Raw genomic sequence first — 14,319 nt, forward strand, 5'->3', positions numbered from 1 at the left:
CTACTTTAAAAATGGAATCCAATTAATTCAGCAGACTGGCGTTGGAAATGATTATCTTTCCCTTAAACTATGATGTATCTTACAATTCGAAAAAGCAGCATCATGCTGTTCCATTTTTCCCTGTTCTCTGACTATCTGCGGGTTTTTATCCTCATCTTTCTCCTTCTCCCATTTCTCTCCCTCACCCTCGCTCTCTGCCGTCTCTGCCTGTTGGAGCAGGGATCATCGATCGCCCCGTCACCGCACAGCTCCCTGGTACACTCTCATTATTTCAGCTAGAGAGGACAGAGGGAGAGCGAGCGAGAGAGAGAGAGGGAGAGAGAGACAGGCAGACAGAGCAGCGGGGAGGGAGGGAGGAAGACGGAAAGAAAAGCAGATAGGATAAAAGATAGGAGAACAAAGAGGGTAGAAGAAGAAAATAAAGGAAAGGAGTGAGCTTAAGAGAGGTGTCAGAGGAAGAGGGACAGATAAATCAGACAAAGAGAGAAGCAGGGTTTCCTCTGTGGCCTTGATGTAAAATTCCATGACTTTTCCATGGATTTTTCATGATTAAATCAGAGCGCCTCCTCCTTTTATCCATTTTTTATGCCGGGTTAGGGTGACTGAGCATACCAATCGTCAACAAATCATGTCGCAAATTATTTGATTAAAAGGAGTTAGAACACCTTTAGATTGCTGATATGGTTGTTTTTAAGCATGCATTTGTGTGCTCTTGCATTCCTTTTTACAATACTGGTTGTGTGCTTCTGCAGAAAATTACAGCTGTTTTGTGTTAGTATGACCCAATCAAAATGTTTGTTAGATAGTTGAAGTCTTAAACCCCCAACCACCACACTTTCTAACATCAATTTGTTTGATAGTAGAGTTGTGAATCAGCAGAGGCCTGATCATTTTATCCCGATACTTGATACACGATACGATATTATTGCGATTTTAAGCATTTTGCAATATGGTGAGTATTGCGATAAAATATATTGCAATTTAACTGGTTAACTGCATTTTGTGTCCACAACATTCAAACACATCAAGAATGGTTTTGTCAAATAAGAGAAAATTCTCAGTCTATTCATCTCACTTTAGTCTTTTTTTTTCTACACAATGAGAGTCAAACCCACAGACTGACAAACAAATTATTCAGTCAAACTGAACTGAACTGATATCAAACATTTATGGAGGATAACAATTGCAGCATTTTCTCAAACTTTCCTCAATTTTAAGCTTCACTGCTGTCTATAGCTTCAATACGGCTGTGTCCGTGAAATAACATTGCGACGTCACATACCTGTTTCAGTTGTCTTTAGCACGTAGCTAAAACCCTCATTTTCCACAACGTTGTATGGCCTCAAGTCTTTGCAAATGAAGAAAGTAATGGATTGTTTTATTTTCTTCGTGCATTCTGAATTGGGAGGCAGCCATGTATGTAAAGAGGAGACTTGTGGGAACCCAGCGAGTCCATTTACGCTGAGACAGCATGACATCAGAGGCCAAGATGACCAATTTGAAAATCACCATAAAACATCAAAAAATATCCTGATGCACATGGTGCCTATGGATTCCTTAGATCTTCTAGTTTCGTATGATACCTAATCCAGTCGCATTGCTATATATCAATACTTGGCGGCAATGAATCGATATAATATTGCCACGAAAATTATGGGGTTTTACTATGCTCTATTTATTTCACCCCCACCTCTATAAAATAGTATAAACTTTCCGGAGTTTGTGACTACAACTATGGCCTTCCTCAGCAAATAGAACTTGATCAGGCGTCAAGTGTCTCTGAGTATAAAAAATATGTTGGTGGGGTTTAATTTTGAGTTGATTAAAACTAATTGTTCAGAGCTGACCAGCCTGGTCTCCCACCCAGCTTCTCAGATATCTCTTCATGGCCCTCGGTGACTGATACCGAAACACGAGACACCCTTTAATGTCCGTATGAGCTTGCAGCAATATGAGAGGTTTTCAGCAACAGACGTAATGCAAAGAGTGGGAAAATTTGTTTTGGATGGGCAAGAGGGGCGGTAGAGGGATCAAACAAACCCCAGACTTTGACCCAAAACACCAAGCGTTAGTGTTGTTATTTTGGAGTCGTTGTTATTTTTGGAGTCAACCAGCAAAACTTGACCGGAAGTCCGGAAGTGTGGAAGTATTTGTTTTTAAGCCCAACTCTTTTCTTTACCCTTGACTAAGTCAAGATTTTTATTGCCAGAAGTTAACCATTTCCTGAAGTTTATTTTGAAAAGACACTATGCATGTAATTAGTGGAATCTGACTCATCGAAGAGGGCCGTGACAAAGCACCAAAATCTGACGAGTTGGGATCATTTACTCAAGTACTGTACTTAAGTACAATTTTGAGGTGCTTGTACTTTACTTGAGTATTTACATTTTATGTATCTTTATACTTTAACTTGACTACATTTTAGAGGCAAATATTGTACATTTTTACTCCACTACATTTAGATGACAGATTTAGTTTCTTTTCAGGTCGAGATTTAACATAAAAAAACATCATCAGTTTAAAATGATTACACAATTTATAAATTAAACAAAACAGTATGTTAAATAGGTAAAATGAGTGAAATGCTGCCAACATAAATGCATCAATACTAATAATCTAATAATATATTTGGAATATATTTAACAAAATTTAACTGCATAACGAGTACTTTTTCTTTTGATACTTTAAGTATATTTTGATGCGGATACTTTTAATAAAGTAAGCTTTGAGTGCAGGACTTTTACTTGTAATGGAGTAATTCCACAGTGTGGTATTAGTACTTTTACTGAAGTAAGGGATCTGAACACTTCTTCCACCACTGCTGTAATGCCTACAGCAATACAGACTTATTGGCAGAGTTACTGTAGAGAGAAAGTAGAGGACAAGGGAGAAATGGATTAATTTCACATCTAATATGCTCTTTGAAAATGTATTCATTGGTTTTGCCAACTAAAATCCAAAGACACACTAATCTTACAATTATACCCCACCATTTGCTGCCACAACCATGATATTTATGTATACGACCATGAGTGCAGGATGAGTCAACAACAAAGCTATTTCCACAGGTGGAGGAAACTGAGGGTTTTGACACCTGGATACTCATAAATGTTTGTTGGCACATAAAGTATTAGACATATACCAAGAGATACCAGAATAATTGATGCAAGCAGACAGTGAAAGGAAAATGTTTGTTTGTTTTTGTTTTTTAACTGTGTCTTCTTTAACACTTTACAGTCAGATTTCCATTGTTACTGTTCTTCTGCAGGAAAAAAATTGACACTATCTATTGCAAAGAATATTGAAACTAGAATGAAATAACTTGTGCAACATACTCTGGTATTTTTCCACAAAGTGACTTGTTTTCCCAATGTGCTGATCGTCCCTGAATTCTTCAAAAGGACTGATCGTGTTCCTTGACTGACAGAACAATGGCTCTGTAAACTCCACGATCAGTGGGAAGAAGGACTGAGGAAGGACTCTCCCTCACTCTACTGGTGCAACAGCAAAGCGTGAGCTCCGTGCATCCCCGGTTCCCAGCTTTATTAAAGCGCTAACCAAATTAGGGGCCCTAACAAGGCAGCACACACAACACTAGGGGACGCATTCATTTAGGACACAAGCGGCACTAATGCAAAGCTATCTATCGAATCGCCATGCATTCATGCTTTCTCTAAACTCTGGAAAGAAAAGAGTGTGTGTGCATGCGTTTATGTGTGTGTGTATGAGCAGATGTGCAGGACAAGGTGTGTGGGTGTGCTGTGAGCCGGCGGAGATGTTCTCACTCAATTCCACTAGCAATTCTAATTGATGAGCCATGCACACACACACACACACACACACAGACACACAGACACACAGACACACACACACACACAAATCTTCTTTCAAACAATGCACACTGGTAAGCTTATGCACATGATCCTCTCTTATATATGCATACACACTCGCTCACGCAAACAACCACATCGAGCTCACACACACACTAATCTAGGCCAGGCCCTTGAGAGAGAGAGAGACACATCCACACTGCAGCTGGACACGGCTTGAGATGAACACATCACCCTCTGACAGATCGAGGGAACGGGAGAGAAGAGAGTGGGATGAAAGGAGGGAGGAGGGAGGGAGGGAAGAAGATTAGCATTCTCATCAGCACTGGAGGAATTTGTCTTTGCTGCCAAGCTCTTTCTCCTCTTTTTTTATTCCCTTTCTCCTCATCAAGCCCACTCTTTCCTTATCCATATCTCCCTCTTTCTGCGTCCTAATCTCCATCCTTCCAATCAGCTGCTCCTCCATTGCTCCCTCTTTCTTCATTCTCTCTCTCTCATTATACTCGTTTCTCGCCGTTACTTTCCTCCGCTCTCTTCTTCTCCCTCGATGTAGGATTTAATAGCTGTGTCGTCCAGTGTTGGTGGCAGAGGACAGAATCAGAGACCCCCCCCCACCCACGCCTCCATGGTCCTACTCGACCTAACACTGGGGTCATGTTACAGGAGACACACACACACACACACACACACACACACACACACACACACACACACACACACACACACACACACACACACACACACACACACACACACACACACACACACACACACACACACACACACACACACACACACATACACACACAAACACACACACACACACGTTCACAAGCAGAACAAATACATACAAGTGACATACACTGAACAGTCATTTAACATTGTTCCCCTGATGTTTTAAATTGTCCACCAGGTGGAGCTGTTTAACCTCATGGTGTTAGCTTTGTATGTTGCAACATCGTCACATTTATCTCGTCAGACAGGTTGATATGTTCCAGTGTAATTGTGGTGCAGCAGTTTGTCATGTTCCCAGCCAACAGAAGAATGTTTAAAATTTAAAAAGTGGCGTGATGGTCACTCAGTCCTATAGTCAAAACTCACACACAAATGGTGCCTGTGAAATGTTGGGAACTGGAAGGAGCAGGTTTGGTTATCTGCAAATATCAAAGATATCATTCACATTATAAATTAGTCGGAATCAATAATAATAGGGCACCAGGGATCAATTTCCAAACTGTGAATACAGTGTCACTAAAGAGCTGTTCACTTAAAAAAATGTATATTTCAAAGACAACCTTAAATTTATCGAGTAAATGTGAGGCTTTAATCTACTGACTGTAAGAACCAGCTGATACCACAACACATGCACAAGTATTTTATTTCACTTTAGCAATACTGATAAATAATCAATTATTCTCCAAACAGTAAACATCTACTCTACTCACCAACAACAACAAACAGCAATAAACATGAAAAGCAGAAAAGCAGAAACAAGTATGTTGCAGTTGTGTGTGTCTGAGACAGACAGAGAGAGAGAGAGAGAGAGAGAGAGAGAGAGACTGTATATTTTCTTAAATCTGTATATATTTTGTTATTTTCTACTATATAAACTTTCTATTTCTTTTGATTTTTGGTTGGGGTAACTGTAACCAAATTTACCTCAAAAGTATCGATACCCAAAAAAGTATCGATACTAAAACGTTGTATCCGGATACAATACTCATTTTCAAAAGTATCGAGTATCTGAAGCTTGTTACCATAGTTGCAGTTTCTTTTTCCACAACTGTTTTTTTATTATAAATATTTAACCTGTGGTTCTGTTCATTTTTACATGTTGCATTTTTCTTGTTGATAAAAATATTTCTGTTAAATGTTGGGGTCTTTGTTTTTATCCTTGTGGTATCGAAAATCGAATATTTTCCTGAGTATCGGTATCGAGTTGAAAATTTTAGTATCGTGACAACCCTAGTGAGTCCATCATGTGGGAGTTCCAGACAGCGTTCACGAGTTCATCATTGAGAGAAGAAGAGAACGTGACTTGAACGTCCTTGACAACAAGACGGCATGGAGCAGAACCGAGCTAGATGACGAGGCTATCTGCACCTGTGTGTGCATGTGTGTAGGTGTGAGTGTGGTGTGTGTTAGTTTGTGGGTTAGTAAACAAGAGAGAGAAAAGAATTCAGAGCAAGGCAAAGGAGATCCTCACCATCATAAATTTGTGCCATGACTGCACTGGTCTTTAAACTCATAAAATGCAGCTTGGCTTTATGTGTGTTGCAGCTAACACAAGCCCAGTGTGTGGGTCAATACGATCAATGTACCATGTTAAGCACAGAGCAGCAGGATCCATGATTGTAGTTGTTGAAAACAAGCAGTAAACAGGAACCAGTGTTCTGTTAATTTCACTATAATAATGCAGCTCATAAACATTAAAGCCTCAGTAACTCACACTATTATCAACCTGTTTTTTCCTCTTCCTCATTCCTCTCTCATTAGCACGTCGCTTTGGATATAAGCGTCTGCTAAACGACATTGTAGAATTTTAGAATTCCTAAAGATCGTTTTATGTAACAATTGTGTGCTTTAGTCTGCCTGATGCATCCTGCTGAGTTCTCTCTTAGTTCAGAAAAGCAAAAGTTGACTCCACTGAGAGGGACGGGGCATTGAAGTCCTCTTCAGATAAGTTAGTTCCAGCCCTCACCCAAGCGAGGTCATTACAAGAATGTGTGTTTGCTGGCTACTAGCATATTATGCATATTATATTAGCTTTGGATTCGATCTGGATGCGACTTCAGAATGTACTCTTAGACCAACATTTCTCTGAACTTCATGCTTACCCTAATGCCAATTTATTTATGTTGCTCATTGTTAAGTTGAACTGTGCCTGTGAATTAAAGTTATTCATGCAGATAATTACACATTTCTGATAAAACATATAAATTGTTTTTGCTTTGTCAGTGAAGCTCAATACTTCCTGCACATATATTTCATATCAAAGGCATATAAATTGCAGAATCTGAATTCATTTAATTTATATGGATTTTAGTACAAATAATTCCATCAGTGTCAATCAAACAAACCAAGGAACTGGTCAAACCGACCAGCTTTTATTTAAAAAAAATGAGAATTTATTTTTTTCTATGTCCTAAACTTCACATTCATGATAATGTGTTCTCTGCTTCCACACTGCAGGGATTATTTATTTAAAATAAAAATTGTATTAGGCAATACTTAATATTTTAAGTTCACTTTGTTGTTGTGATTTGCATTAAAATTTCCCTTAATGATGACTGATTATACATGTATGTTAAATAAATGAGTCTTACATACATCATTACAAACATAGGTCCAGCAAACACATTTTAGACAAACAAGCAGTCAAATCATCATGAAGCTAAATTCCAGTAGAGTGAAGCAATAAATAATGCAAGAGGCAAAACAATAAGCTTTCTCCCAACAAATGTTCCACCTCACCATGAACTAACGGTATGGTAACACTGTGTATAAAGATGTTTGTAAAATAAATGTATTCTCAAAGATGTATGTGGTACATGTGTAACCCAAAGGGGAAGGCCTGTGTGCATGCACTTAGAATTTAAAGACATTGCAAAGCATTTATAAAACTTTCCAAAAAAGGCAACTTGCCAACAGAGCTGGAAACTGTCAACACTCTGCACAGAACAATGCTAGCTTGCAGCTAATGTTCATATACATTAAGCATGTTAGAGATAAATGTTGCATTTTGTCCTTGTTCTGCAGGAACAGAAATGAGACTTTTGTGTCCTGCTGCACAATTCAGTATCAACATTGTGTTTTTTTGCCTTGCAGTGGTATTTACAACAAACAGCTCCATCTGCTGAACAATTTAAAACATCGTATTTTCTGTTAAAAGATGATAAATGACCCAAAATAAAATTCATCACTAATTTGAATCTTGATCAACGTTGATGAGAAAGAACAATTGATAATCAATTAGCACACGTGAGAAAGAGAGGCATGAGTGCATATCCAAACTCCGACTGGAGATTTTTCAAAGGGTCATCCTACTGAGATCAAATTAACACACATGTCTGCACACACACACTGGTACCTATTAGGTGTGTGTGACCTGGCTGCCCTTTATGTGAATCCCTCAACGAGCGCATGAATTACCAATGACCCATCTATATTCTTCTCCACTCATGGCCTCTAATGGAACAACACGCACACACACAGCCATGAAAGCATGGGCTCGACACATCTCTACTCTATTACTTCTTCCCCACACACATGCACACCTGACACACACCATTATCTCGAGTCTTTAAATACATAATGGGCATTTTAATTGCAGAGCCGGCGGGCTGGAGACAGGGAATTTACAGTGAAGAGCCTCTTCACCTTGCATTAGGAAGGACACAACTACAAGCAAACTGACCAAAAGTACTTACACATCGGTGAAATGGTGATCCATTGAAGTTAAGGCTTTCGAAAGGACATTATTGTACATTTCTGTATAATAAGACTGAACTGAGTATGAATGTGCTGGAAAAATAAAAGCTGTTTGTTTCTTTCATGTTTCCTATAAAGTGCTATTCAACATTTCAGAGGGAAATACTGCAGTTTTTAACACACTATATTTATTAAACACCTATATACCTTAAACTGGCTATATATTCAACAAACATTACAATGATGTTTACATGTTTTCATTAGTGATAATAATGATATAATATAATAAATACAATTCTGAAGGAGACGTTCTGAGTAAATTATTTTACTGCTGATACTTTTAAGTACATGTCGCTGATCAGTGGTGGAAAAAGTATTCAGATTCCTTACTGAAGTGAAAGTACAAATACCACACTACAGATCAAAAGTAATTTATTCCTAAACATCATAATTTAAAATCTTGACCTGAAAAGTAACTAAAACTGTCAGCTAAATGTAGTGAATAAAGGAATACACAGGTAAAAGCACCTCAAAATTGTACTTAAGTACAGTACTTGAATGAATGTTCTTACTTACATTACATCACTGTTGCTGATAATCCTTCAGGACTTTTATTAAGTATTTTTTATTAGAGATTTATTTATTTAACAGAACAACTTGACACACAATGCTGAATCTCAAAATAATCTTCAGATCCCATCTTTCACATGATACACCACTTCTATGTTGCATTGATGAACTGCTATCTCCCCGTAAAAATCCACTGCTCACAACCCCAAATTCTCAATAAAAGGTGGCAGAATGATAAGGGGCTAAGCTGCTGAGCTCATTCAAAAAGTTCCAAGGTTTATTTGGTGGAAACGCACCAATAGCAGCATATTAATGTTCATGGTTTTGGACTGAAATGTTTAACAATTATATGCTGGTATAGTGTTACAGTGTTCACATATAAGGTCATGTACTGCAGTTTGATTATATTTCATGTGAAACACAGTGTATGACACAGATGCAATAAATTACTTTTCTCTTACTGATTAAACAAGAGTATTATTATTACTGTGTGAGTAATATTAATAATATAAAAATGGTAACATCTGCCCGGATACTGTGTGTGTGTGTGTGTGTGTGTGTGTGTGTGTGTGTGTCCATGCATGTAGGTGTGTGAGACCGAATGAATAGTGGACTCTCTGTTGTCGCAGAGAGAGGATGTGTGTGTCTGATAACACCAAGACGATATGGTGGTTATCAAATAATGAGTTAGCTATTGTGTGATACGGTGTGTGCGTCTGTGCATAGACTGTGGTGTGTGTGTGTATCTTACCTTGGCCTGTGTGGAGCTCTCCTGCAGGTCCCAAAGTAGTGCGTGGTTATCAGCCAATGAAATCACACTCTTGCCATCCCCCATGGGCTCCCACAGCACGCTGTAAATACACAAAGACACGCACGCACACACAAAAGCACAAAGTCACAGTGAGTTAGAATTCAGATGTTGGTCAAACATGCACACAGACTCTTCCATACATGCTGCAGACTTGGAGAATGGAGCTTGTCGGTCAGATTTCACATGACTGCTAAATACGGCACTTTTTACATTTTCACAGCTTAACCGATTTTAAACATCTACATGCATTCCCAGACATGATCTGGGAATGCATGCAGTATATAGATGTATGCATCTTGCATATACAGTGTCAACAAAGAAATTACACATATAAAATGTTGAACATTATACAGGTCAAATGGTGCTGTTCTGCTCTATTTTTTCTTTAATTTCCATAGACCGTGACGTCACCCAATGGTTTGTGGACTGCCCATTTGAGGCTTCGAGTTCAGTGTTACACTCGTCGTCATCTTGTGTTGCCATCTTTTTTTCGGAAACGGGGTGCAGACCATATTTGGACTATGGAGGAGCGAGAGGGATCTGACAACTATGACAACAAGCCTCTCTACACCTCAACCTGACATCCTGACGAGGATGTTCATTTTGGCTAGCAAAAAACAAAAACTAAATCTTCATTACTTACCTAAGAAAAATTAATGGTGACTCTTTGGAATGTGTGTTAGTCAAACCAAACGCTGAACAAGACATTTTTACTGAACAAAACGTTAAAAAAAACATTGTCATTAAGTGAAAATACAGTGTGAAAGGGTCAAAGTTATGAGACCAAACCTAAACATCTTTTTTTTTTTTTTTCTTTTTTTTACTTTTTTGACACAGTACCGTGGATACGCATTGTTCTGCTTCTCTCCTGATGACGGCTCGAATTGTCAGTGACCTGTCAACCAAAGGTAGTCACGCCCCAAATCATACGATTCTTCTATTTTCTTCTAAATGGGGCCATTATTTAAACTATTAACATCATATTGTGTAGAAGAAGATTTTTTTACTAGTGATTGAAACCAAAGTGCTGTTCCAAAAAAAAAAAGTCTGTAAATCAAGTGAGAGTTTTCTCATTTTGTATTGAAATGATTGGACCGAAATCCTTTTGCAGCCACCGTCAGCACCCCCTGCTGGAATTTTCAGTAGAATGCAGCTTAAGGCACTTCATGGTTTGCCTCACTGCTCAGACCCAGAGGTTGCCACCTGGTCTGTCCCTGAATACCTTTCAACTTCTCTACCGTGTAAGTAGTTGTGTTTCCATTAGAGTCTATGCAAATTTTGAAGCAAAATTTTAATATATCCCATTTAAGAAAATGCAAATATGGGACGTTTCCATCAGCTGGTTGAGAGTGAATAAACAAAGCTGCATGAATGTACTTTGTCAGAAGATGGCAGTGTAATGTGTTGCTGTAGGCTAATCCGTCAGTAAATAGGAGAAGAAGAGATTGCGTAAGTCGAAAAAACAGCAAAAAAGAGGTTGCTAATCAGACAATTTATATAAAAAAGGGATTGAAGTCTTCAGAAACTGGATTTAACTGGCAAATTTATAATTGTTGTTTCATGTCAGCTGATCAGTCATGTGAGTTAAATGCTTGATTCGTCAGGACTTATTCAGAAAAAGATTTTCCATCTCCCGTTTAGTGCATTAACGATTTTCAAAAAAAGACAAAAACAAAAACCACCTCAAGCAAGTGTTAAATACTTTTATGCTCATTTTTGAGAGTTTTAACAAATTTTGGTGTTTCCATCAAGCTTTTCTCATGAGAATCTTGAAAATACGCATAGAAATTAATAAGAGGGAACTCGACTTGTGACACTGGCCACAAATATGGTATTCCATAGCTTTTAGCTAACATAAAAGGATGTAACAAAAATTCATTTATTGGGGACTGTTTTTTAGACACGGAGCAATGCCCATTTGGTGCTCTGGAGAGTATCTGTGGCAAGTTGGTGTATGTGTGTGTGTGTGTTCATGGTAATAAAGGAATATGTCACCAAGTGCAACTGTGTGGCTCATTGATGTCTTTTAAGTAGTGTTGGAACAACAATGGAACTCCATGGCACAGACGCTTTGATACACACACAATACTTGTCATCAGGATCAATTAATTCATGGTTTTGCTACTTTTATGAGATTTGTTGACAATAATTGAACAAGAAAAACAGTCTGCACATACATGAGCAGCTGTGAGAAGCAGTGCTCAGGCCCAGTAGTGCTTTTAGCTAAATGATGATGTCAGCAAACTCACAATGACAAGGTTTATCATATTCATTATTTTAGTTTAGTAGACAGTATTTTTTCATGAAGTGTATCCTAATTCAGGAGCCTTGCACTAGAGTTGGGTCAATAAATAAGTAGCCTATGTCAACCTTGTATTGCTTCAGTATTAAGCAGCATTACAACGTGATTAAAACAATATTATATTTGTTTATGAACACACTAACACTAGCATCTGGCAGGCTATACATACGGTGTATCCCAAGAGGAGGCAAGAAAAAAAGCGAGGAGTGATGAGACAAAATGAGACATCCGTGCTTTGGAGCCATCATTTAAAAGAGGCATCAATTAACCCAAACCTTTTGTGGTAGGATTGAAATGTTTTCTTTAACAGATTGCCAAAGATGCACTGTTTATTATAGAAAGAAACTGTAACAATCAGGCATTATCCTTGAAATTTCCGACAGTCCTTGAACAAATCACAGATTATAAAAGTTTCCGTTAGAAAAAGTAACCAACCTGAAGATTAAAATTGTGATATTTCTGTCAAAATCACTTTATTCTATATGTCTCACTTAAAACATCTCCAAAATAAAGTGTTTGGAATAACTAGATCCTGTTTAAAACATTAAATTATGCTCCTCAGCAACACTGTGAAGCCATGATTGATTCTGCTGAGACAAACGTTCACGTGAAAAATATTCACTGAAAATCTGTTTACACGGAGCAGAGAGGAGAGGACAGGAGAGGTTGTAAAAAACAATTCAATATGTGGAGACCCACTTTTCCTTTCCAATATTGATGACACTTGTGGGCACTTGGGAACTTGCATATTTTTTAATTATAACTTAAATTATTATATTTATTATAACTGTGTTATACTGCATAAAAGACATTTTTGAGTTGTGCTTTGGTCTATATCAAACCGGTTTGAACACCACCACGACCTAGAAGAGGTTTTCTGTTTAGTTGAGTTGTGTGTGTGCAGTTTGTCATGCTATTTGATGTCTGCAGAAAAAAGGCCTTTATAAAACGTGTGACATTGCCTGGAGCATGTTTGACCTGCTTAAATTAGGCTGCAGCCGCTAATTATTAATTGTGACAATAGAATACAGCTTCATGGTTAACACAGAGCATACTTATTGGCAAATCCAGCAGCCTGATTCTGTCAATCTACAGTTCAAACACAGCAGAGGGATGCAGGGTTGCCTCAGTGGTGTTAAAGAAGTGGTAGCTTTTACTGGATACTTAGCTTTGATTTCTCCCTGCATACTACTTTTTGCAGAGTATTGATTCCTCACTGCATGCTTCTTGGAGTTGTGATTCTCCACTGCACTCTACTTAAAATATGTATTCTGTGCGCAAGCTATAGGGACCTAGCCAGACCTGACATATGGGAACACAAACGGCTGCTTTATACTTCCCTTGGTGTTGATTTGATCACATGTATTTTGGGAGTTTTGTTCTTCTTAGTTTTGATATGCTCAGAAGCTCTGCAATGTAGGCAGAGACACGACTACACAGAATAAAAAAAGAGGACACAACCCATGTGGAAAGCAGTGCTTTTAGCTCTAAGTCCTGTCGACTTTAAAAGCAATATGTCAGTGCAGTCAGAGACCCGGCAATAGGCTAAACATAACCTTGGCCTGGAAAAGCTGCTATATGCTTGTTAAGGGTTTGATTTAGTGTGGCTTTTCAGCTCAAAAAAAAAAAAAATCTGTGTCTAATCTGGGTTAAAGGATGTAAAATGTCACAGAGGTGCAGACATGGTCTGGCTGAAGGTTTGGATGTCTGAGCCCATCACAGCCTTAAAGCTGCTGTCATTAGAGGTTTATGAAATGATGTCATTTATTTTAGAGTTCATCCATTAGACAACTCCATTTTCTTGAACGCATTTGTCAACTTGAAGTGGCAGCAACAATGCCAGTGTTTGAGAGAGCGTGTGTTATAAAAGGTGAGAGTGTTCACACAAGATAAAAGAAATGACAGACTATGGGAGGGGAAGAGACAAAGGTAAAGTTTGCTTTGGGATTTAATCCAAGTTTCAAATATACATAGTCCATAGTTAGAAAAACGGGAGCGGGGAGATGGAGAGAGGGAGACAGAGGAAGGAGGGAGCTGCAGACACACACACGCTCATGTCCCACATGTGTATATGTGCATTTGTGTGTTATTACAACAAACCAGCCACATGCGCATGTGTCTCTTGCCCTTAATCACATTGGGTATGCAATACATAGCAAATATGTGTTCTATCGTTCAACAATTTTTTTGTTACAGTATACATATAGTATATACATGTATACATACAGTATGTATATTCATACAACAATTACAATAATAATAATGTTCAATTGTGATTGTCTGTCAGAGAGTTATTAATTTAACTATATCTCCATTGTAGAGCTTGTAGTTTGCAGGAGTTTTGAACTGGACTGCATTATAATCAGAGGTGTTTC

At 38.2% G+C, this 14,319-nt stretch overlaps 1 protein-coding gene across 1 annotated transcript in view; it reads right to left on the reverse strand.

Moving 5' to 3' along the window:
* Positions 1-14,319, reverse strand: part of eipr1 (EARP complex and GARP complex interacting protein 1) — a 74,818-nt gene that overhangs the window by 36,133 nt on the left and 24,366 nt on the right. The window contains exon 5 of the mRNA XM_059354066.1: positions 9,583-9,682. Coding sequence (XP_059210049.1) covers positions 9,583-9,682 — 100 coding nt within the window. The remainder of the gene's footprint in view (positions 1-9,582; positions 9,683-14,319) is intronic.

The sequence above is a fragment of the Centropristis striata genome, chromosome 16 (genome assembly GCF_030273125.1).
Source record: "Centropristis striata isolate RG_2023a ecotype Rhode Island chromosome 16, C.striata_1.0, whole genome shotgun sequence".
NCBI classification, from domain to species: domain Eukaryota; kingdom Metazoa; phylum Chordata; class Actinopteri; order Perciformes; family Serranidae; genus Centropristis; species Centropristis striata.